Source organism: Apostichopus japonicus, chromosome 15, assembly GCF_037975245.1.
Source record: "Apostichopus japonicus isolate 1M-3 chromosome 15, ASM3797524v1, whole genome shotgun sequence".
NCBI classification, from domain to species: Eukaryota; Metazoa; Echinodermata; class Holothuroidea; order Aspidochirotida; family Stichopodidae; genus Apostichopus; species Apostichopus japonicus.
This window is the reverse complement of record NC_092575.1, coordinates 5778722-5804910: the sequence shown is the minus strand read 5'-3', so window position 1 is coordinate 5804910 and position 26189 is coordinate 5778722. Positions and strand designations below refer to the sequence as shown.

The 26189-nt window shown below is 37.3% G+C and overlaps 1 protein-coding gene across 1 annotated transcript; it reads left to right on the top strand.

Moving 5' to 3' along the window:
* Positions 1 to 36: 36 nt before the first annotated feature.
* Positions 37 to 26054, top strand: LOC139981337 (E3 ubiquitin-protein ligase TRIM37-like). The gene is given in 23 exon segments (XM_071993675.1): positions 37 to 493; positions 790 to 891; positions 1937 to 1977; positions 2558 to 2665; positions 3057 to 3144; positions 4006 to 4131; positions 5293 to 5416; positions 6397 to 6589; positions 7213 to 7263; positions 7587 to 7668; positions 8975 to 9051; positions 10054 to 10234; positions 11476 to 11583; positions 12246 to 12297; positions 12664 to 12785; positions 13305 to 13435; positions 14485 to 14774; positions 15875 to 16093; positions 17473 to 17628; positions 18599 to 18722; positions 19273 to 19313; positions 19676 to 19771; positions 20631 to 26054. Coding segments are annotated over 23 exon segments (2640 nt in total). The 5' UTR covers positions 37 to 457; the 3' UTR covers positions 20723 to 26054.
* Positions 26055 to 26189: the final 135 nt, after the last annotated feature.

Genomic DNA, 26189 nt, shown 5'->3' with positions numbered 1-26189 from the left:
TGAAATTTCGGTACCCTAGGGTACAGGGTGAAGCGGCCCCAACTTCAGGGGACGGAGTCTTTAGAAATATCTGTGAAGCACTCTCGAATGGAAGAAGAAACTATCCTAAGTACCGTAGAACGTAAACCCAAAGGCCTGCTGCTTCTGAAAGTTTTGGCTATATCTGATGTGTCCCAAAGTTCTCTTTTTCGTTCATGTTTATTGCGGTGCCTGTGTTGACATTTTATATAGCCGTCTGCAATATGAATCATCACGGATTCCCAGCTGGGGAACTTTTGAGGATAAAGCATTAGCGTAACTGTACTGTAGTGCTGCGAATTAGATGTTGGTTTATCTTCCCTTTTTGCAGGGCTGAATAAAGTTAGGCAAGGAGTAGACACAAACATTGGGAAGTCAGAAGACTTGATTTTGATCGCGAAATTCTTTTTTCTTGAAAGTTGAATCCAGACGATGAACGATGAATCCGAATTTTAGCAACGATGCTTCTGTCTCGGTAGGATACAACGAACGTTCAAATAGATTTCGTTAGGCTAGGCTTAAGCCTTCGTTGTTGTTGTATTCAAGTTAAACCTAGTAGTAGTAGTACTTAGTACTAGTAGTAGTAGTTATATGGATATTCAAGTTTTATCTATGATTATGGCTGCTGCACAAGTGCACACAGGCAAGAGAAGTGACTGCTTGCAACATTCCTATAAATTTGCTTATTTTTGAATGTCACAGAGAAATCAATGATGACATAAGAAATGTTGAGGCATAATGTATATTTTTCCTTTCATATTTTGTTACTAGAGTTTGGCTCAGGTCTTCAGATGTTTCATCTGCATGGAAAAGGTTCAGAATGCTCGACTGTGCCCACGTTGTAGCAAATTGTGCTGTTATGCTTGCATACGGGTAAGAATAATTATAAATTGTTTAACTTTTTTATGTGTGTGAAAGAGACGTGATTGTTTGGACGCTAGGGTTATTAGGTGGTAATTATGTAATGAAATGTAAAAGTACGTCACTCGACTCAAACACTATAGTCCTTTTTGCGCTATGTCGCTGTCTCAACGTTTCCTTTCATTAATCCTTATGAGGGTTCATGAGTATGAACACTACAGACAGGCTCCAATGAAAACTGAAAACACAAATCCCAATCTCGAAATAATCCTCATCTTTAAAAACAATATTATTCGCCCGGAAGCAGGGGCAACTCATATCCTATTTGATATTAATAAAAATAGGGAAAACAATAAAGGTTTTCCTTTCAAGTGAAAAATGGTCGTAAAATATATAATATCGTTGTCGAGTCGTTGAATGCCGAATCCAAGTATCGCAATTGTAAGTTAGCTATATGTTCTTTCACTGTGAGAAAGATTTCGCTTATCGTTCGTAAGAACAAAACTATCCATTGTTTTATCGAAACCAATGTCTTCTGACTCAGCATAAGTCATGACATTGATGAAGTTATTATCGCGCGAAAATAGTCATCTGAAAATGGGGGCACACTTCCGATTTATAAAAGTGAAGTCCTCTACAAGTGAAACAGAACTTAATCATGTTCTGGTTTTGGTTTCATAGCATGTATTCAGAAAAGACTTTCCAGAGCATGTAAAGTGGCTAGTTGGGATTTTTCAATATTTTGTATATAATTAAGGTTCAATAATAACTATCAGGTTTATTTGAAACAGAGTGACACATCAATTATACTGAGATACCATTCAGTTTTATTGCCCCTAACAAATGCCCACAGATGTTGTTTCTTACTGTTTTAGTACTAAATGTTCAGGAGGAAAGGAGGGAGGATGGTGGACAGATGAGATTTTTGTTTCTAAAGCGCCACAAGTTTTCAAACTTTTACATACATTTCAGGGAAAATGCACTCACATTCATCACTTTAGTTTATGTTCCTTCCTTGAATGAATAGCTACTGTAATTTGTTTGTGTGTTCTTTCAGAGATGGCTAACAGAGCAGAGACCAGTGTGCCCACATTGCACGTAAGTTTTATCTCAAAGTAAAGGTTAATTGTCTTGGTTAACTTTTTGTTTGCTGTAAGTTTAATTTTGCAGAGAACTGTTAACAATTCAGAGATATATAGTGAGGTGGCATCATGTGAAAGAAGAATATTCAAATGTTCTCCAGTTATAAATGAATTTAATTGATCTCAGATGTAGAAAAATTTATTACAGTAGTAGTTCGTCAAGGTTGACAACACCCAATGGGCGCAATGTTTTTGTGATGGACGCAATGTGTTAGCGATATAACCCGACAGTTTTCACATTTTGACCTCTGATAAAGTGTCGGTAACCCCCAGTGATACTGGCGCCTATTCACCAATAGATTGTATTGATTTTAGTACCCCTAAAATCTTCGGTAACACTGATAGAACTTTTATAAGCCAAATAACTGGGAGGAAAATCAGCCCTGTGAGATGTGGGATGAGGGTTGAAAAAGTGAAAGATGAAAGGTGCATACTGGGTGTCACAAATCTTTAAGTTTTAGGTGAAAAACACCATCTTCTGATTTTTATGCATAGTCTACCTGATAATTTGGTCCTTACTTGTTCTGCTATTCTAGAGCACCCTTACAACTGAATGACCTTGTGAATTGTCGATGGGCTGGTGAGGTCACACAACATCTAGACATTTTACAGCAAACCAAATCAGAATCCACAGAGAAAGATCAGTAAGTATTTAACAAGGCTTTACTTTTCATCTCATGTTGGTTCATTTAATAAAATTACCCATTCCTTATTGTATTGTCTTCATTGCTCTATCTCATAAATATTATTTAAAATTCAACAGGCTGAGAAATGGAGTAATTGTGATACATCTTTGGAGGATTTTACCAACAATCCTTGACATTCAAAGGTCTCCTGCTGTGAAGCAACCACTTTACGCATGACGGGAAAGCTCTCCAAATTAATTTGAAATCGACGAACATTCATTAGTGTCTATTAAACATAGGGTGTTATTTAAACAAGTATTATAATTAGGACATTTCTAACAACAATGCAGAAACTTATGTCGGAATAGGTTAGCAAACAGTGTCTTACTTTCTATCTCTTTATCTGTAGATGCGAAATCCATAACGAGAAGTTGAGCGTCTTTTGTTGGACTTGTAAGACGTGTATATGCCACCAGTGTGCCCTATGGGGTGGTACAGTAAGTATTAGTATTAAACTTGTACAGTACTAGTGTTATAATGGAAACTGATGGCATCCAGGAGAAACCATTTATTGTGGAGATTGGGGGAGGGGTGGGGGGTATTTTTCAGCATTCATACAGCCAATTTAGAGTCCAGGCATGGAAGGTGCATTTGTACCTTAAAGGAGCCCCAATGCCCCTACGTGCCTAATGAAACCAAATTTTGAAATGTAAATGTAAAGGGTCTACTTGCAAATTAAAGATAGTGAATTGAAAAGAAAATTTTGGAAAGTTTCTTTGACTGATTTTAAATGTGACGCAGTGTCCCTACTGAACACGGCCTGATTCGAACATCGGGATTTGCGTCCCGATGGACATCGTTACCCACAGCCATCAAACTGACCACTGTAAACCGAATGACTGACCGTACACAACAACTGTTTGATGTTAACATCAGGTGCTCGTTTAGGTCACGTGACAAAATTTGTTCCCTGTTTAGTGGTTGCAATTGTTGAAACTAGGCTGTTTTGGGGAACTGCCACACACTGCCAGGCTGTGCCAGCTTGGAAAATTCTACATGTTGGAGTTGCACGGAGTGAATTTTATTCTGATGCAAAATTGGCTAAATCTGTATCAGTCTTAGTCTAAAGCACGTGGAACATAGACGACTATCCACTTTATTCCATTTCCAAAGGAATCACATTCAGTCGGGGCAGTGTGCAGCTGGCTTTAGGCCTTCACTTTCTTTCTTACCTCACCAGATTTATAGAAGATTAAAAAGGATATGTCGGTTTGCCTTTTGACTAAAAAAAAAACTTTGCACCCTTTGTTTTTTGTGTACAATTTGGTGATGTTATTTAACTTTTTTCTTTTTAAAAGCAACATGAGAAACATACCTTTAAACCATTGGACGAGATCTATAACCACCATGCATCTCAAGTTAAAGATGAAATGGAAGCCTTGAAAAGACAACTGAGAGAACTCATCAGCCTGGACCAAGAAATAGTGAGTCAAAACACTATGTTATAGATAAATGAAATCAAAAATAGATCTCAACAATATAGCTGGAAGAAACGCTTAGCCAAAATGACTATTTGTAAGGCAGTAGCCTAAACACAATGTTTGTCAGTTGGTTTCTGTGGGGGTTGGGGGAAAGGGGGGGGGAGGAAATTAGATTTGGTGAGGAATCATACAACTTGTTCATTGTTGTATATTTTCTTTGGTATACGTAGGCTAAAAAAAAACAGATAGTGCCAAAGTACTGAAGTTTTGAAATATAATATTTCTGGTATTGCGCTTGTGGGTTTACCATGAAAATGTGACAAACAGGAAAGAAAAGAAAAACAAACGAAGGGAATGCTATATGACTTCCAAGTCTTCTTGGCACTTAAATATCGCACTCTGTGTATATGATAAACTCTGACATGCATTTTAACCGATGGTATCTTCCAAATATTGTTTGTTTTTTTGGTAGGGTTTTGCTCGGTGGGAGTTTCTCCTTTAATGTAGTTCTAAGGAATATCTTGTTGGATGGAATTGTATAGAATAGCAGGATAGAATGACATCTGTTTCCTTTTGGTTCGTGTCAATGCAGTATCGGTTACACACATGCTGGCATCCTGTTACTTTACTTGTGTGTTTTTTAACATTGTTTTGGCATAGCCATATGATAGCACTGCCAAGATTCACAGGTCAACCTGTGTATCAGGGATATAAATAGGTCCTTCATTTTCCTTTGTTTTTATTTGAAAGTTGTTTGATTCTTTCGGAAAATATTTTCAAGCCTAACTATGTACATACAATGTTCTCAAATTTGATCTCGTTTACTTATATCATGAAAAGAAAACTTGCAACATTTTGCAAATTTTCAATCGAGGGTATTAAAGGCCGGTTCATTAGTACTGTAATTTAAATTGCGGGGCGATAAATGTAAACAAAACCATATATGTTACAAATATAGCAATGATGATGTTTTTTGCCATGTGTGGTTCGTCATATCTCTGAGCACCAGTCGTCATATATACATATATGTATATATATATATGTATATGTATATATTTATATGTATATATACATATACATATATATATATATTAATATACATACATACATATATATAATTTGAGTATGAATTGGCCTCAAAGAGTTAACTGTATTCATTTTCAGGACAAGAATGTCGACAGTGTTCGCAATGCCAAAGAGGAGAGAGTGAGAGAAATTAAGAATGCAGTGGAGATGATGATTGGAAGACTAGAGACTCAACTCAAGAGTAAATTATTAACCTTAATGGGTATGTCTATATATCATACTTAATGGGTATGTCTACATATCATACTTAATGGGTATGTCTATATCATATACTATCCAAGAGCCCTACCTGTTTATGTTTGTAAGTTGTGGTTTTATGCAGGTATGATGCTAAAGTTTGATGCTTCAAAAATGCATACAGAAAAGTGAGGTAGTAACATTATTGATCAAAAATGATATTTTCAGTGAAGAAATGGCTGGATAACATGACATGGCAGCAAACAAGAATCATATTATCCCAAATGTTTAACTCTCATGGCTCTTTTCTACTGCTGGGATATTTGTCAATTTTTTCATTTTATTCGTGGAGGTACTTTGTGGTATTTCTCGTACAGCAAAACAAACACAGAAACTTCTTCACTCAAGGCACATAAACAGCAATCTAGCTGGGTGTTTGGATTGCCTTATGGTCTCATGACATGACCACATAATTGTTTAATTCGTGCTTTTATCTTGCTTGCTTTATCACCCCTTTTGCAGGATTATTGTAACTGCTATGCAGACTGTTCCTTCTTAAATGTTTCTAAATGGTTTGGTTAAGCTGAATTTGGTGCTATTCTTGAAAGCTTAAATGGGTGACTTCAGGCAGAATTGAAGTTCTTATATTGTAGTCAAAGCGAACAACAAAAAATGAGCACTAGTAGTGTTTGTGTTGCAATAGAGAAACTGACCTTTTGATCTGTTTGTTAGACTTAGTATTTCAGCCACTTTAATGGATGAAATTCAGATGTTTTAAGGTAACTGAAACTGGTATAGAAATACTACTGGGACTAATAGCAATGGGTTTTAATGATCCACAAAATATCATAACCAGTTTTTTTTTGCCTTATGCCACCCATTAATGAACCACTCAAGTTATTCACAAGTGCATAAAAAGCTAAAAATGAAAATAAATAACAAAGAAAGAAATTTTCTTTTCTTAAATTATATTAATTTGTTTTCTCATCTTGATTGGTTTTGAAGGCCAAAAGAATCAGCTGATGCAACAGAAGGATCTACTGGAACAGTTAATTCTCGAAGTCGAAACAAAAGTCAGCGAGATATCCAAAAGCGATCTGATCAGTATGAGTGGTCAGTTCCGGCAGATGTTTTCAAGAGTTCATCGTCAACCGATGGCATCAGTCGTCTCCGCTCCCGTCCCGGCCGACTTCACCAGGTAAGATGATATTCTGGAAAATGTGACCTGAAGGTCAGACATAATCTTTGTCGTTTCTCAAAAGGATATCAAGCATAGGGTGGCCGTTAATAATTTACTCTTTGTATCAGCCGCTTAAAACGTAACTTTTAATTTCCCATCATTCAAATTTGGAGGACAGAGTTTAAGGAGATGGTCAAAGATAAAGAAGGTGATTGCATATGAGAAATTTGGGATAGTTGCTGGAGAGGGAGTGTTCTTTGGAAAAGACGGTTAGGAGATTAAGAAATGGTATAGCAGATGAGGAGGGATGTAGCAGCTGAGAAGGGGATAACTTCTTAGAGGTGGGAGAAATAGCTGAGAGAGGGGATACCCATCTGATGAAGGGGATTACATCTGATAAAGGGGATAACATCTGATAAAGGTGATAACATCTGATAAAGGTGATAACATCTGATAAAGGGGATTACATCTGAGGAGGTTTAACAACCGACTAAGAGGATATCATCAGAGAGGAAGGGTTAACAGACTGTGATATAGGGCATAACACCCAAGGAAGGGTTAAGAACTGATAAAGGCGATAACATCTGAGAAAGAGTAGATGCACTTGATATGTTAATATGTGCTTTTTTGTTCTTTTTTAGTGAACTGGTGCCTGCATATGATAACAGCAGATTTGTTATAACTAACTTCAGGTAAGAAAAAGATTTTATTTCTATATAGTCAGTCAATTTGTGGCTTGATAAGTTTGAAGATTAAACCCCTTGACACAGACAGGCATGTTTATCACTGAATTTGATCAGCTGAAGGAGTGTAAGGGAGGGTTGGGTGGGGGGGGGGTTGGTTGGTGGGTGGAAGGTGGGATGGCATCATGGTGTGGAGTAGGATGCATTCCATAAAGTGCTGTAATCTTGCACAATAGAAGTTCTTTCTATGCAGTAAGGTTAACGACTGTTCTGGATCCTCGCAGCATTCCACTGGTCACCATCGATAGCTTTTCATGTTTTTTTCCTTTTAGTGCCCTGCAGATTAAAGCAGAGGCCGTTTACAGTCCTCCATTGCACGTAACAGGGTTGACTTGGAGGCTGAAAGTTTATCCGGTGAGTTGAAGGTTGATTTTAATAGCAGCTGTAGGAGTTTGTAGTCCAATGAGCCCTGCTACCTCAAAGGAATTGTTTGCTTTACACAAACATATCGGATTGCTTCCTACATTCATTCAAATAACCATATCCCGTTTTTCGTTACATTCGTTCCAATAACCATATCCCAATTCTCATTTAGATTCATTCAAATAACCATATCCCATGTCTCGTTACATTCATTCCAATAACCATATCCCAATTATTGATTTGATGAAATCATATAACCATATCTCATGTCTGGTTACATTCATTCCAATAACCATGTCCCAATTCTCGTTGGATTCATTCAAAACAAACCATATCCCAATCCTCTTTAGATTCATTCAAATAACCATATCCTAATTCTCGTTGGATGCATTCAAATAACCATATCCCACTGCTCGTTAGATTCATTCAAATAACCATATCCCAATTATTGATTCAAATAACCATATCCCATGTCTCGTTACATTCATTCCAATAACCATGTCCCAATTCTCGTTACATTCATTCCAATAACCATGTCCCAATTCTCGTTACATTCATTCCAATAACCATTCCCAATCCCCTTTAGATTCATTCAAATATATCCTAATTCATGTTGGATGCATTCAAATAACCATATCCCACTGCTCGTTTGATTAATTCAAATAACCACATCTCAATTATTGATTTGATTAATTCATATTACCATATCTCATGTCTGGTTACATTAATTCAAATAACCATATCCCAATTCTCATTTAGATTTATTCAAATGACCATATCACAATTCTTGTTAGATTCATTCAAATAACCATGTCCCAATTCTGGTTGGATTCATTCAAATAAAACATGCCAATCCTGTTTAGATTCATTCAATAACCATATCCTAATTCCTGTTGGATGCATTCAATTAACCATATTCCACTGCATGTTAGATTAATTCAAATAACCATATCCCAATTATTGATTTGATTAATTCATGTAACCATATCCCATGTCTGGTTACATTCATTCACATAACCATATCCCACTGCTCATTAGAGCCTTTCAAATAACCATATTCCATGTCTCGTTAGATTCATTCAGATAACCATATCTCTCTGCTCATTTGATTCATTCAAATTACCATATTACATCGCTTTCTTTCTAATCACACTCTTCAAAAGAGTATGCACATTATTTCTGCTCTCATGAAAGATCTGCACCATAACCATATTTTCATTGGCACAGGTTTTTATATTTGAGTAATCTATTTCATAGCCATTTTATTATGTCGACCCTCTTTTTAATATTCTTTCAGGACGGTAATGGTGTAGTGAGAGGAAATTACCTTTCAGTATTTCTGGAATTAACTTCCGGTTTTCCAGAGACATCAAAGTAAGTTTCATTCTACTTGCGTGAATCTAACCTGCCTTGCATAAAAAAAATCAACCCAAAATTTGATGTTTCTGAAACATAGGTTCAAAGTGGTCTTTGCCAACTAACGGGGGTAAAGCTCAGTTTGCAGCACATGTGTCTTAGAGTCCTGTTGTCGCTGCCGCAAATACCATTCTAGCCACTAATGTCATAGCTCACTCAAAATTCATTTATAATGTATTGGTCAGCTTTCTTTCTTCTGATTTACTTTTCACAAATTCAAACAATATACAATATTTCAAACATAAAGTAAGTAGCCCTGTGATGGTAATCAGTTCAGATGGGTTCCCTGTACTGACCCCACCGGTGAGTGTCCCTAGATTTCAATAAAGGAAGGTACTCGTTAGTATTTCTCATTAAGAATTGATCAATTTGATCAAACGACTGATGAGTGAGTGAGTACTCTTATATCATATCATATGTTTCGACATAACCAAGAGTACAGACTGAAACTGTTGATGGCACCATGCGAATGTGCTGCGATACCGTCTAGCAGTCCTAAATGAAGCAATGATATCTCTATTGTCTTTACATAATTCTCTCGGATTACCTTAATCCCAATGTGTTTTGATTAAAAAACAAAATAAAATAAAAATTGTCCTATAATAAAGTGCTCATTTCCCCCTTGTTTTGTAATAAAGCACGGAAGTTCATATTATTGTAGTATTATTACACTGTGATTTTATGTTTCATGTGGTGTAAAATTGTACGTTAAAGAAACAATAATATTTCTATTGTCTTCTAACAAGGCATTCATATCTCCATTTTTCTTCTTTTTTTTCATCAAAAGCAGTCCAATTTTCATAATATCCTTGAATAGAGCAGACATTCTGTTTAGGTTTAACCAAACACATACTTATGATTTATATTTATATATTTATTATATTTTATATATATTATTTATATAACAATGTATTATTTCTGTTGTGTTCAATGGATGATCATGATTTGCTCCATCCGCAGGTACGAGTACAGAGTGGAGATGATCCACCAAGGATCACTGGATAACAGCCGCAATATCGTCCGAGAGTTTGCCTCCGACTTTGAAGTCGGCGAGTGTTGGGGCTATAACCGTTTCTTCCGACTGGATTTCCTGGCGAGTGAAGGGTACCTGAAAGACGACGTCCTCATTTTACAATTCCAAGTGAGTTAAGGAGATCAAATTTCCGAAAAGAAGGATGAAAGAGGTGGTGAAATTTTGTCGGTTTAGCACTTCCTTGGAGGGATTACACAAATTGTTGTTCATATCAACAGAAGGTATACTACTTGAAAGAGTATATCTTGGGTAAGAAGGGAAAGAGGGAAGGGGGGGGGGGGTTTGAGATGCTTTAGACAGCAGATGTTTAGACAAGATTTTGTTGGTTTAAAATTTCTTGGACGAGATTACTCCAATTGGTTGGCATATCAACAGATGTTATACTAATAGAAAAGAGTTTATCTTGGGTAAGAATGTAGAGAAGGTGGGGAGGGGGGGGGGTTGAGATGTTTCAGACTGCAGATGTTTAGACAAGATTTTGTTGGTTTAAATTTTCTTGGAGGAGGGTTACTCAATTTTTTGGGCATATCAAAAGAAGTTATACTAATAGAAAAGAGTATATCTTGGGTAAGAATGGAGATGGGTGGTGGAGGGGTGGGGGGTGGGTGAGATGTTTCAGACTGCAGAATGTTTAGAAAAGAATTTTTAGTAGGGCACAGGTTCCTAACCTGTGGGTCAACTGTCTACTACTGGTAGAATAATCAATTTTTAGGAGGATTAATGCAGCTTGTGTTTGTTTGACATGTATACATAGTAAAACATTGGATAATACTTTCAGGTTGAAAAACAGAGGATGTGATCCGTAACCATGGAGGTCACGAAATGTATCGATTCATTCTTGAGATTTCTGTTTTGTGAGAGATGAATCAGATTAGAACATCTGGCAAACGTTATTTTGCATTGTGTCTGTTCATGTGGATGTATATAGACTAAGCCACATGTTTGATGGGCTATGTACTTAGGCAAAGGGGGTTTGGGGATGGCGGTGGGGTGGATGTAGTGAACGGGTCTCCCCAACCCAGTATAAATTGCCCCCTAAATAGAGAATATCCTTGGTATACTGGGCAGGAACTCTGCAGAAGTAGTCAATCTTTATCTTAAAAAAAGCAAATGATAGGTTTGAGATCTTAATAAAAACATGGGATAAGTTTAGGCTCGGAGTAAGTTGGCAAAAATTTCAATACTTATACATTCTACCGCCGTCTGTATCACCTCCAAGCCCATTCTCACCCTCACCCCACCCCTGACATGAGCCATCGTCTGCGCCAGAGCTATGGATTGACTGTTACTCGTATCACGCAGCTCGGCAAATATTAAGTGTATGTTTATCGTCATCTTCCATATTTCAGGTTCGTCCACCAACTTTCTATCAGAAATGCCGGGATCAACTGTGGTACATCAATCAGTTGGAGACTACTCAGAGGCAATATATTAGTCTGAATACTGATCTTAAAGAGGTAAGAATCAAAACTGACTTAATTCTAGGATAGGTTGCTTTTAATGTATCTTAAAGGGGAGGAGAGTTTAAGATCTGATCAGCTGTGGTACATCAATCAGTTGGAGACTACTCAGAGGCAATATATTAGTCTAAATACTGATCTTGAAGAGGTAAGAATCAAAACTGACTTAATTCTAGGATAGGTTGCTAATAATGTATCTTGGGGTTCCAAGACTGCTATATAGTGGAAACATTTAGTTTTTAGTCATGCATTTCCCAGATGGAAGAATAATAGAATCTGTTTATGGGTTACTAACAAACTTGTTGATGATTTTAGAAATACCACTTGAAGTACTTACTCCTTTTCTTCCCCCTCAGGAGAAAAAAGTGTAAAATATGAAAAAGTAGTCATAGCTTTAACATTTTTGACATGTTTAGTATTCTAATATGATTTAACTTCTTTAAAAAAAAAAAAAAATTTTTAGTCTTAATAGAGCTCTACTGATTGCAATGTGACTTACCATTCAGCACAAAGATCTTGTGATGGTAGTCTGCAGTTAAGACATGTGAATATTTGTTTTCTTATCTACCTCATTTGCATATTGAAGTCGACAGTCAAGAGTTTCAAGTGCCATTCTCAACGTTTTTCTCAAAGGAATTTTTCTTTGCTCCATTTTTCAGAGATTAACCATTGAACTGTCTCGTAACCAACTCCCTCCTGGGTCATCATCAGGTATGTCAACAAATCAAAGTGAGAATCAAAACAAAAAGAAAAGCTGGTGTTTCCATGAGACTTTCTTCTTCCTATTTTCAGCCCGGAAGACATCTCACAAATCACTAGTATCCTGTGGAGATTGTAATCTTGAAAAATCGGAAATGAAATTTGTTGCTTTCCTTTATAAGAGTACCTTTTAGCACTGTCAAATTTTTAGGTTCATGTAACAAAGCCTTAAAGGGACTGTTGTATCTTTAAAGATGTTTAGTTAAGAAGTTTAAAATCTTCCAGAATGTTGTCTGATTGATGTAGTAATTCTATGATTTGAATTCAGTTTAACAACTGACTTAAAGTATGATTTTTTGTTTTTGATGTAAATTTTAGATGTAGACAGAGATGGACAACAGTCTCAGGACCAAGAAAATGCAAGAGCCAAAATTGTTCATGCCTCTATCGCCATGGTGACAGGATCTGACTCTTTCGCTAAAAGTACTAGACAAGAAGAGGTAAGTGGCATTTTTTGAAATATTGACTTTTTGATGTAAAATATATTTTTCTGTCACTTTTAAAAATCAAATTTGCAGAAGGGTAAAGAAATAGGGGCTTGAATATTATTTGGATCAGTGACTTCAGGAAAACAAGATATGTGCTCTACCAAATCAGCTTTATAGAACTTCAGAAGATGTTTATAAATTTTTTTTAAAAGGTTTTCTGCTTATTATTTTGGTCAAACATAAGAAAATTTTGTTTGAAAACACTTCTCTTGTGTGAGTTTGATCAACTGAAAGAGGTTGTGAATGAAATCTTGCTGGTATAATTGTTTTATGTAATTAAAAAATCACTGTAAAAATAGGGTTATTCCATTTAACTTATGGTCCTACTACGTGACATTGTAAGATTTCGTGTTTCACATAGAAGACCAATTTGTCTAGGATATCTTAGGGCTGATACCGACGACCTTTAACTAGTCTAGTAATTGTTTTCATCATCACGAATTCATTTGCTGATGGGATTAAATCTTTCAGAGTGAGGACTCCTCCAGCTCTTCCTCTTCCTCCTCCTCCTCATGCTCAGAAGATGAAGATGGAGGACAAAAAGGAGGACACTTGGAGGAGGTCCCCATCAGTGGAGAGAATGACATCGACGAAGAATCCATGTGAGTCCTAAAACATGCTTGAAAACGTCTCCATAAATTTTTTTTTAATTTTTTTAATTTTTAAATTTTCTTCCATAAAAAATAGCAGTAAAAACATTCGGGAAGTAATCCATTTCAATATTCAAACGAGACTTGTAGCGAGAAGTGGTCAGTTTTCACCCTGGGAATTGGTACTCGCACCTTGCCTGTACTCATGCCTCCCCCGATGGATTTTTACTCGTAGTCTAGGCATTTTGGAGCCAAGTGTCGATATTAGTGCGATGTCTTGAGTACTCTCATGCTTACAGCCTTGTACTCATATTCGTACTCATAACAAAGGGAATTCTTCCTGTACTCCTGCTCACGCTTTCTTGCTGGTACTACAAAGCCTGATTGAAACTATGCATATTCATGTCACAGTTTGGAATCACAGTCATTTGGGACAATTTCCTAATGCTATTTCCACTCTGAACTGTCCTCCTGTATGGTTTTTCAAAGCACTATTACTAACAGTACAAAGAGTTCCTAACCTTTATCTGATAGAATCGTGATATTGATACTCACCCATACTGTCCAAACAATTGCTTTGAAACGGTATAGTATAGTGTAGAAAAAACTTGTCCCAACTGGAGGGGAATCAAGTTAAGTGCCATATGGGCACAAGCATGTTTCATATTAAAGCAAATTGTGGTGCTATTACATATTCAGGTAATTGGTTAAGTATAAATTTTGTTTACTTTCGGTGGTCCTTTCTCCTAATCAAAGTTTTAAGCTGTAATGTACTTACATCTCCTTGTGAAGGAGATAAATCGTTTGAAGCTCTGCATAACAATCCCACTAATCAGTCCGATCTTTAAGGAGGTGTCAACATGGACATTCTCAGTTAAGAAAGGTAATAGCTATGTTTTTCTGAGTCCTTGTAGTCTTGATGGGACAGGGAATTTAATGAAAATTGTGATATTTATGAAGTGGATGTGAAGAAATCGCAATAATTGTAACACTTGTTCCTTTGCATTGGTGACATTTGAAACGACCAGTTTCTGGATCAGAAGTTTCTTTTTTCCCGTTAGGTCCCTCGAAAATAACATAGAACAAGGGGCATCATAGAGCAGTGGAGATACAAATAGGAAATCAGAGGTCTGTTACCGACATTCAGGAGATATGAGCCATCTGGGACCGTCGGATGACATGTCCCCCTCTCCTAGTCGGGACCCATCCTCCTCCGGTTCAGGGACCGCTGGACACCACGGACTGAAGGAGGAGGAGGTCATGTTACTGCAACTGTTGGATCTCCAGGATAAGGGAATGGCATCTGACGTCTTGAGCTGCTTCCCCAGACCACCCCCTGGTAAAAGTAGAGGTAAAAGACATGTCAATTTATATGATGGAAGGGGGTATGGGAGGGGGAGGGGATAGGGTACGGCAGTTGTGGATGGGGAGTGGTAAGAGGTAAGGATTGTTGAACAGAAGAAAGGAATGGAATTGTGATGTCTTAACCTGCTTCCCTAGACCACCCTGAATAAAAAGTAGAGGTAAAAGACATTTCAAGTGATACAATAGAAGGTTGTAGGAAAGGGGGAGGGGAGGGGGAAGGGCAGTTGTGGATGGGGAATGGGCAGTGGTAAGAGTCAAGGATTGTTGAAAAGAAGAAAGGAATGCATTATGATGTCTTGAGCTGCTTCCCTAGACCATCCTCAATTCAAAGTAGAGGTAAAAGACATGTCAAGTGATAAGATGAAAAGGGGGGGGCGGATGGCAGTTGTGGATGGGGAAGGGGAAGTGGTAAGATGTAAGGATTGTTGAACAGAAGAAAGGAATGCAATCTGATCTTTTTACTGTGTCACTAGACCACATTCTCTTAGAAGTGGAAGAGAAAGACCTTTTAAGTGATAGAAAGGAAGAGGCATAAGGGGGCTAGGTTGTAGTTGTGGATGGAGGAGAGATGTGGTAAGAACAAATAATTGCTCCACAAATAGGAAGGAATACAATATTATCTGTTGCCCTGCTTCCCTACACCACCATCGAGTAAAATAAGAGGTAGGCTACCTTTAGAGTGATCGAGAAGAGGATGGGAAGGGGCTGATAGTTCCAGGGGCGATAGTTCCGGGGGCAGGGGGGGGGGGGTTTGGTAAGAACGCTGAACAGCTAAATAGAAGAAAAGAAAGAGATCAGAAATTTATTAACCAGCTTGAAGGAATGCTGTCGCACCTTCTGAGCTCCTTTGTAGAAAATACAAAACTACTATCACACCGCATTTTCTTTCGAGATGACTCAAGATGCATGTAAGAGGTGTCAAGAGTGGTTGGCCATTACATACATGCTTAGATAAGTCATAAAAAGGACTGGAAAATTATTGTGCAGAACAGGATTTCATTCATTAACGTCCCAAAATTAATTTGTATGAATATTTATTTTAAAAAACCATATAATTTAAAAAAAATTATTTTGATTGCCGTCAAGGTGGATCCAAGAAGGAGAAGCGAGACAAAGAGAGAGACAGAGAGAGTCGAGGGAGCAAGTCGTTGAGCCAGACGGAGTCAGTACTCAAGAGATTGTCCGTCCACATGTCCGATCACGGGGGCAGTGCCTCCGGTGACTGCGTCTCACAGACCGCTGCTGCGGCATCGTCATCGCCATCTTCTTCCAGTGGAGCGGTCGGCACCGCCGATAGCAATCTACGTAAGCTTCATACCTACTCGGGGTTTGGATTAAAGGATCGAGAGCGGGCAAGGCTACTTTGGGGGGGGGTGGGGGCAAGTTAGAACTTGCTTGGGATTCTCAATGAATATCAGAACACCACAAACAAGTTTTCAGCTTTTATAAGGGCACCAAGGCAATTTTCAAAAATTTGTAAATGGCACCAAAATGATATCATCTTTTTCTGGGAGAGAACAATAATGTTCAGATATGACAGAAAACAGGATCAACAAGAATCACAAGATCCTGTGTAGAATGGTACATCTAGATCTTGGCATTTCCTGTTGCTGTCTTTTGGCCCTGACATTGTTGCAGTTTTTTTTCAATTTTGGAACCTTGATCCATATAGTTAGGAGGACACGTAGGGAATTTTTGATTATAGGGGCACAATATTCATTGCCTCGGTTACACATGATTTATCAGGCAAGTAGTAGGGAACCTTCGGTTAAATCGAGCCCTTGTGTAAGTGTCAAGATTTCTAAGTTTGTTTTGCTTTAGTTTTGTCATTTCCCCACTTTCAGTTGGAGGCTTGTCTGTTCATCTGTTGGTGGGCTAGTTACAAAAGTATATTTTTGATAACACAGAGTAAACAACTTACAATAGCATTGAAATTCTGCAGCATTGTTTAACTAGTTTAATGTTGGAATTGCAAAACTGTACCCTTTTTAAACATTTTTTTGTTTTGTTCCATTCTTGTGCAATGATTCACTGTGTATCAAAATAATGGCAACTTCATACAATCCCAACTTCTCATCTCAGAATTCACAAAACATTTGATCGAAATCTCTGCCACCATGTTTTATTTCCATTAAAAGGAAGTACAATTTAAAGTTCTCAGAAAGATATTGATTCACAGGAATTATATATCTTTTATTACATGATACCTAGGTTGTGATTATGCATGTAATGCTCTACACATAGAATATAGAGTTCTGTAATGCTCTTCACATAGAATATAGAGTTCATGAAATCCTTTAGTGTTTGATGACCAGATTTTGGTTTAGACTTGTTTAAAGTCATTTTGTTAAGAGCAGAATGCAGTGTTTGTTTTCAAGACTCAGCAAAACTTAACAGTCTAACAGTACTTTAACATTTTTTTTCTTTCTTTTAATAAGTGCAATTTTTTTGCACATATTTAGCAAGACCTGGATTATTGGTTTACAGAAAGTATTCTGCTTTTGGTCTTGTTTGATGGTGGTGTATGCTTCTTGAAGCCTTATCACACTCTCATTGTTGCTTGGGTAGGATAGCAGAAAGAGGTGTAAATATTACGACACTAAGTGCCTTGGTTCACTGAGCGAGAATATCCTCAAGTCAAGATATAGAAATATAATATTTTCAATATTTATTTTAATTAACAGCATTCCCATTACCTTGGAAGACAAAGCATAGACCGGTGGTACCAAGTATATCCCTTCAGCTGTCCTCGGAAGACGGAAACTCGGTCACGACTTCAGAAAAACCTACCAACAACTCTAACGCAGAGGAAGAAGATCCTGTGGCTGCCGGGGATACAGGTCTGTTAAAGCTATTAGAATTGAGAGAATCAGCTTTTCAGTTAGGTCTAGTACATACAGCAGTGGATGGTAATACTTGGAAAGATATAACCGGGTATTTTTAATCAACGACGACAAAAGTTAAAGTTAAAGTTGGAGGTTTTACAGTCTTGTATGAGGCTAATGCCTCCTCACACGACTTTACAACTTAACCCCTGGTCATTGGTAACTTGTCACACCCACACACCAAAGTGTGCACAATTCAATCAATCTCTCCTGGGGCACAACAGTGCACCACAACCACGTGTCCCCCGGGGGACTTCCCATAGGGTGCAGCCACAAACCGGCGCACGCAACTATATTTACAAGTTACCTCGCAGGTCCCCATTTATACACCTGGGTGAAGAGAGGCAATGGAGATAAAGCGCCTTGCCCAAGGACACAACGCAATGATCTGGCCAGGGCTCGAACCTGTAATCCTTAGATCACAAGTCCACTGCCTTAACCACTTGACCACAACGCCCTCCACAAACACACCCCCCTCCCTCCCTCATCCATAAGCCTTTCACTTCCCCCTACTGAATTTGAATGTCAGTATGTTTTATGCCTCGTACAAGGTCTTGTTTATCGTTGCTATCTTGTTAGTGACAAAAAACTTTTGTAACGAGAGATTGCTTCCCATTCCCACCTACCCAGTGTTGACTTCAAATATACTCTAAATTATTTATGGGGAGCAGAACATATATATATATGTCTAAATTTTAATGGTTTGCTGCACTAAATCCTCTGTTCTATGGAGGATTGCACAAGTGCCAGCATTTGGCATCTGAGCACCTTCAAAAATCGAAAAATTTCTCAAAGGGGAGGGGGACACCTCCCCCCTTAGACCCTCCCCCAGGACGGCGATCAGTATACCCGGCACTCAGGAAATCCTGGGCACATCCCTGTATTTTGTATATTTTTATCTCACTTTTTTATATTCTTGCAACAGATCCAGACGAGAGCCTTGCCCAGTCCTCTTTACAAGAGTCATCGTTCCTCGATACATCCGTGGAGAGTGATCTCAACATGACCTTGGCGACCTTGTCCATTTCAAACTTCAGTCCAGAATACAGGTTTGTATGTCTGCTATTGGTTGAGGTACCTCACCTTGCAAACCTTGCATTTTCAGAAGCAAATCCAGGATCTAGTCTAAGAGTACATAACGTTTGCGTAGACACTCTATATGTTCACAAAATGACTGGAACCTTTAGTTTTTTATAACTTAAGTCTAGAGACTTAAGTGGTGAAACCAGTCAAAGTCCATACACCTGTTCAAGCTATGTCCATCCTAGGAGATGAAAGGGTGGTAGAAAATGAAATAATTTGTATTGCTAGTTCTTTAGGGGAGGGGGGAATATGTTTCTTTAAGACAAGCTCCCTCTCCCCGCCTCATATTCCCTGTGACTTGATGCCGAATAGCACACGCAAGAAATGTAGAAAGCTGGAAATAAATTGCCAACCTTGTGTTTGCAAATAATAGTTTTTGAGGAGTTCATCTTGTTATTGCCTTCTCTTTGCTGGCTATTCATATTTTGTCACATAAAACTCTTATGGTCACATGATACATCACATGACTAACATTGAACGTATTTCCGATGACTTTGATGTGTTATTCTCTTTCAGAGGATCAAGAAGATCTCAGGATACACCAGATCGACTGGACAGTGAGTATATCTTCCAGTTTGATCACTAATGAATCAAATGTTACATGAAAAACACAGTATCTTTATGTAGCAGCACTAGTTCTGCACACTCAAACACACTGAAGATATCCACCCTCCCCCCCCCCTCCCCATCCCACTCACCCCATCCACACACTCCATTTTGAAGATTGCTTATTTACATGCATCAACTTTCTGGCTATTAAGCTAAGATGATTTACTAGCTAGGCTCCTTTGATGAGGATGTTCCCAGCTAATGACTCCTCCACCACTATCCTCTTTGCTGTCGGCAATCTCCCTGTGGTTTGAAAATTAATTGGAACCCATGGTTTAACACATGTCTGCTCCTGATCTGATTCTTCCAGGTTCCTTTGATGAGGATGTTCCCAGCTCAGATGACATGCCATCATCTTCTCTTTATCGCAAGAGTGCTGCCTCCCATCGGAGCTCTGATGATGAAGGTAGGAAGAGCGTCACCACATCACAGTATATTGTAATGTAACAGACTGTGACCTTAAAAATACTGTTGATTCACCCCACCCCACACCTCCCCCATCCCTACCCCCCAACGTTTCCTTATGAATTGACAGAAAATGAAACATGCATCATGGCTAAAGATTGTCAAAGAACGTGCAAAATTTATTGTCCAAAGCAGCTACCCTCACAAAAGGATATTTTTGCTGTGACCATTTCAGGCTCTTTGAGATATGCTAGGGAAAGGAATCAACCAAATGTTCCCTGCAGTTGCTTTTGATTATTTTATGAGAAGTGATGTCATGAGTGATCAATGTCAATGATTTCTTGAGTTCTCTTTCTATAAACATATATATATATGTTCCTTTGTAAGATATTTTATCTTTACATAAACTTTTGGGTGAGATTTTCATGCATTAAGTCCATAAAACAATATATATATATTTATATACACTTTAAATTAAACTGGTACTTTTTCAAACAAAGAAAATAACATATGTGATTTTTTTTATTTTGGTAATGAAAAGTGTTGAAATAAATGCAAAACCCTTTTGATTTGAATGTATATGAATAGATAGGGACAATCACCGTTACATTGAAATTTCGATTGTCAACTTTGGCCTCGAGAAAATCTAGGTCTTATTTATGATTATCCTTTACATTGATCAATAAGTGAAATAGATAGAGTATATAGCCTATTGTTTCAATGGATGTTCACGAAAGTGCATTTTGATATATAATTTTTTTGAAGAAAGTTTGTGATGATATGCTATTGCATCTAATACATGAATAAAGAAACAAGAGTATAACTAATACTTTTCCATGGTGTATAACCTTTTTTAACAGCAGAAAAAGGAAGCAGCCCACCAGGACCGAAGAAGGAACATTCCAAGAGCCCTAAGGGTAGTAAGAGGGACCCTAAACCATCGAATAAATGAGAACTCGGGTGACTTAAATCTACCTACTTGGAAGGTCCATTAAACAAGGAAAACAGGAAAATGCCGAAATTACTCTCATAAAAAGGGTTGTCGTTATGAGTTTAGCCTCTCATTGGAGCTGTCGGTGGTATTCAAGAGTATGTTTTCAATTCTAGAATGAGGTTATGCAGGCAGGGTTAAGGGTAGTCATTGGTGTTTAACTAGCACCCTGTAGGAATAACACCTTGATGTATGGAATTTGAGAGATCCACCCATATCACTTTACTTAGTACTTCTAAATATTAAAATATCTAAGAAGCAAAATATTGATATACATGATAGCATTATTGAACCAAGTGAGGGAAAGGTGGTGAGGGGGGTGGGGGGATGGGGGGAGAGGAATAAAGACAATTTATAAAAATAATAATAAATATAAATAGAGGAAGGGAATTTTGGGCTAAAAACAGAATTGGAACCAGTGACCTTAGGGGTAACAGTCAGTTTGCGTTGTTCATTTACATGTAATTATAAAAATAAGAATTCAAAGAAAAAAATAAAATAAAAATATTGGCAAATAAAGAAAATGGCAGTTCAGAAAAAATGCCACTTAAATAGTACTTGACATAACAGATGCCAAAACAAGATCAATATTTGAAAATTGTTGGATGTTGCCATTTTGCTGTGATTCAGAAGACGTTAGTTGAGATGTTGCTGGATTTCAGTATCATAGATTTCCAGACTGAATCATCAGGGGGTATTTCTAGAGATATTTTGGATATCAGGTTATCTTCTTCTAGAAAAGCAGTGAGTGCAGGCTGTTGGGAACTTGAGCCTAAATATTACTCCTAGGCTTGAGCATAATTTTGTAATTATCCCTGCAATATTAAAATGATTTGACCCTCAATGACCCTCATTAAAATGGGGAGTTTGTGTACAAGTTACATATGATCAAACCATATTTTGTTTTGGTGAAAAATCAGTAAGAATGGGATTGGTAACCTTACTGTACCACAGATCTATGGTGTTAAGAAGATACCTTTGAACTAATACGTTTTGTTTTCTTCTATAGTTAAGGTAACCGTCATGCGGTTTTACGGTTAGTGGAGCAACCATCCTAATTATAATCATTGCTGCCGTTAATTTGATCTGTTCATTGCTTAGATCATACAGTCGAGTAGGTTTAATTATCTACAATGTTACATTCTCCTTGGACTTTTTATCTATGGAAAGCCAAAAGGGTCACATGATATAACAACATTCTGAAGAGATGTCATTATGTCTGAGGGGATATGGTGACGTTCCAAATAATTTATAGCAAAGATTTTGAAGGATATGGCTATGTTCTGCCATCCAGACGTCTGCCTCTTACTCCTGTATTGATTAGTACTTTCTTTGATTACATGTTTATCTCTTTGACAAAATTGTTTTGTTCTTGTTTATCATTCATTAATCGACTGATATCATCAGCAAAATATTGCCAGACTTCAGTTTCTAGAAATAATGTAAACCTATCATTCTGCCAGCTCTTGTAAGAATTGTGTCAATCATGAAAATGTCTGTCTGTCTGTTGGTCATTCATATCATTTACAACTTGTTTTTTGTCTGCAGATATGCCCTTACCAGAAAGCAACAAAAGACAAATAGCATTCAATAAAATTGTTACTTGATTTTGTCCATAACTGGAAGTTAACACAGGAACAGGTTGTAACAACAAATTTATCTCCTACACAATAGTTCATATTTCCTGTTACGTGTTATATTCACGTAGTAGAAGTCTTAACTGTGTAAACTTACTTCCCTGTTTGCAGAAGTTGTTTCTTGTAGTAAAAAAATAAATCAAAAATCGTAATTGGAAGTAAATAGCAAATAGCAACTATATGCTGGCATTCATACTTGTGTCATGGCAGTAATCCAAAATATAAAAGTCGAAGGGCTTGATGTTTTTTCAATCCAAACAGGATCTTCTTAAGAGGCTTACTCAGCAGTTTGTTAACAGTTGTTTCTCTCTGCTTGATGTTGACGTAATTTGAATGTAAACTATTTAGGAACAAAGAGTTTAGTGACCAGAATTAAACAGGATATTGGGATCAACATAAGGTTTTGTTGATAATCATTCCAAGAAATGTTTCTATTTTTAACCACTTAAAAGAATATTCCAGGTCAAAATTTTTGTTTTGATATGTTAAAGAGCAACATAATGTGTTAAGCATTCTGGTGAAATTTGCATTCAATTCCTATGTACCGTTTTTGAGATATTGACAGTTGAAGTTACCTGATATTCTGCCAAAAGTGAACTTGAAGCAAACAGGTGTGATGTCATAGTTGCACACTGACAAAGAATGCTTAGATTATGTTCCTCTTTAACATATCACACCAAAAGTTTTGACCTGGACTTAATTTAACTAGTTTAGATAAAAATTTCCATTCCCAAAAAATATTTGAGAACCATTTTTTATTTTTTATTTCTGTGGTACTAATGGGATATTCTGGTGGCAAGCAAAGTAAAGACTGGTATCGAAAAGAAAAATGTTGCACACTGCTATTTGAAAGCCCATCGCAATATCATATATCTCTTAATCAAGATATGGTTATGGAATGGAACCTATTTGACTGGCCAAACCTTCAACTCACTCCAGGAAGTTGGATCACAGTAGGGGGTGTGTGATGTCATCTGGGCAAATGTTCCTCACAAGCTTTGCTTAATAGCCTATTAAAATCTTCATGTTGATTTATCATTAAAACCTGATCCAACAATGCATGTTTGCTTAGCTTTCAATAGCTTCTGTAATATTCTCAATATTTTATGAAAATGCATCAATTTTTGTAGAAATATTCTTTTCCCCTGTGGATAGATGATTGAAAAATTATAAAGAAAAACAGAGACATTTTTCATCTGAAATGCCCAAATGACGTAATTTACTCTGCTGCTGTTGCCAGATGCATTTAGAGAATATCACAAAAATTAAAAAATCTATATATTGATGATAGAAACTCCTATCGCCTAAAAATGCAGACAATTTCCAGCAGTGTCGCTAAGCAACAAATTGCAGCCTCCAGAAATCCTTTAAATTCTCTAACCTAGATTAATATTACAGATGTCAAAAGGGTACTTACTGAAGGGTAATGGTATAAAAAAAAAAAGTAAGGGGGGGGGGAAGGGGTAGGTGGTTGCACTCTTTTCTTTTTAACTTGTTAAAAATATTCAAATATGAATACAAAAGATTGGTTCTTTTCCTGATATTGGGCTTAGGATAATCTTCAAAATTGTGTTTTTCAAATTGTTCAAAGAAAGGGTAAATAACATAATAATTTGATCACTTTATATGACAGTTCTAATGTTTTGTCTTTGATTTAAGATAGAAGGTGTGAGTCTCACTTACTAACAAACAGACACATGTCAAGAGGTTCATGGTTATAGTGTTGTGGTGGAAGCTTAGGTTTAGGTTTGCCTTTAAAGTGTAGGTAAATTGTAAACCGTTTTTTTTTTTATTAAAAGGAAGAATTGACAACAGGTTGCGGACCAACGGATGTTGAATTCCATTCCTTTCTTTGGCTTTTGTACTTTTTATGGGCATTAAACATTACTACAACCAGGACTAGGAGATTGGACATTATTTCATTTTGACTTATGTGTGTTCAAGGAGACCATAAAAGATGATAAAAATACTGAGTCATTCCTTTGTTTTCATAATTGTTTCCTAAAAATTCAATTTTTTTTGGTGTACAAAGTAACACTGCCTTCTTCATATGAGCTGGTTAGCTTTGTGTTTGTTGTGTGGTAATACTTGAAATGCTTTTTTTGGCTTCTGGAAGGAGGAGGGTGGGTAGTGGGGGGGGATTCATCTTGAAAGCTTGTTCATTTTGAGGAAAATTTTTTGGGGGGGCATTCAGTGATTATGTTATGTCATTGTAACATCAATCAAGGTTCATGTGTTACACACCAAGCTATGGGCAATCACAAATGGACTTGTTTAAATAAGTTTAAATTTAGAAATATTGTTTGCCACCATTTGTCATATAGTTTATATATCCATTGTATATAATCTCTTCTATTTGGAAGTGGGTTTTTTTGAGGGGTGGGGGGTTGAGGTGTGGGGGGCAGGGAGGGGTAGAGTTTCGTGTACTTACTTATTCACTACTAGTTTTACTGGATTGTCTAACTTCAGCACAGAATCTGACTTTTCAATTTTGTTCTTTGTAGCTCATTCAACTGATGACTGAGTGTTTAAAAGGAGGAATTACGATTTTTGGCAAGTGATATGATGAGGTGGGCTCTCTGGGGGCCATAGATCACAGAGGGTGGGGTGGATTGGGAGGTGTTGCCAGTAATATTGATCGTTAAAATGCAGGCGAGTCAACTTTGTCAGTTGCCTGCCAATTTGATTCGATGATTCTTCCTCAAACAGTGATTAGCAGGACTTGTCAAATCTGTTTTAATTTAAGCTGAGATTTCTCGCCGAAATTTACATAATTTTTCCACCAACAAAATAAGTGAGAAATAAGACATTACTCTTAATTGGTGAAATATTGTTACCTGGATCTATCATATCCTTGATCGGTGTCTTTGTTGCTCATGTTCTGGCCAGCGCCAGTGGTGCAGTAAGTTAGATTTGAGGGAGAAGAACCGTGTTACACCCATTTTCCCACATCTTACCACCTAAATGGGATTGACCCTTTTTAGATAAAAATGCACTCACACATTCCACTAAAATTATGATTTGTGAGTACATTGGAAGGAACAAAGAAACATCACTACAAAGCGTCCTGTAAAAACTTTTTTAATATCTTCTTGCCTTGGCAAGCCAAATATCCTTTTGTTAGCTCAACAGAAAAGGTCATGTTTTCTGCTAATTAAAGGTATAAGTGTCACCATAAGTTCTTGTGGGGATGGGGTTTTAAGGATAAATTTGATAAATTTGAAGGGTGTGGGAGGGGGGGTGGACAATTAAGGGGGCAGTATCAACAAACTACACCTAAACATATAAGTAGGAAAGACATATTAAACAGTGCCATCTGCCCTTATCCCCATCCCCTACATATCCCCGCCCCATTGGTACACCTATTGCTTTAGCTCATCTTGAATGTTGTTGATTTCATGTTGATTTAGTGAGGTAGTGATATCTCCACCAAAATGAGACATCTTGTATTTAATCCACAGGTACTTGTGCATCTGTACCATTGTCAAATATATTTTGGAAGGGGTTTGGGGGGGGGGGGGAATGTGACATACAATGAGCATATTTCATGGAGTTTGTATGACGCCTTTTCAGTTTATTACTTCCGAACTACTGCTATTGTACTAACATACATTTGTTTGCTTCTTCCGTTCAATAAATAATATATATATTTTGCATTCAGATTAGTTTTCTCTATCTGATTTGTGCTTCTTGTTTAAATGTATTGCTACTTTGGTCATCAGCAGTAGAGTTCACAGTGTGTTATTTATCACTCACAGCCTACCCCTGGCCCACCCTTATAATCCCTGCCC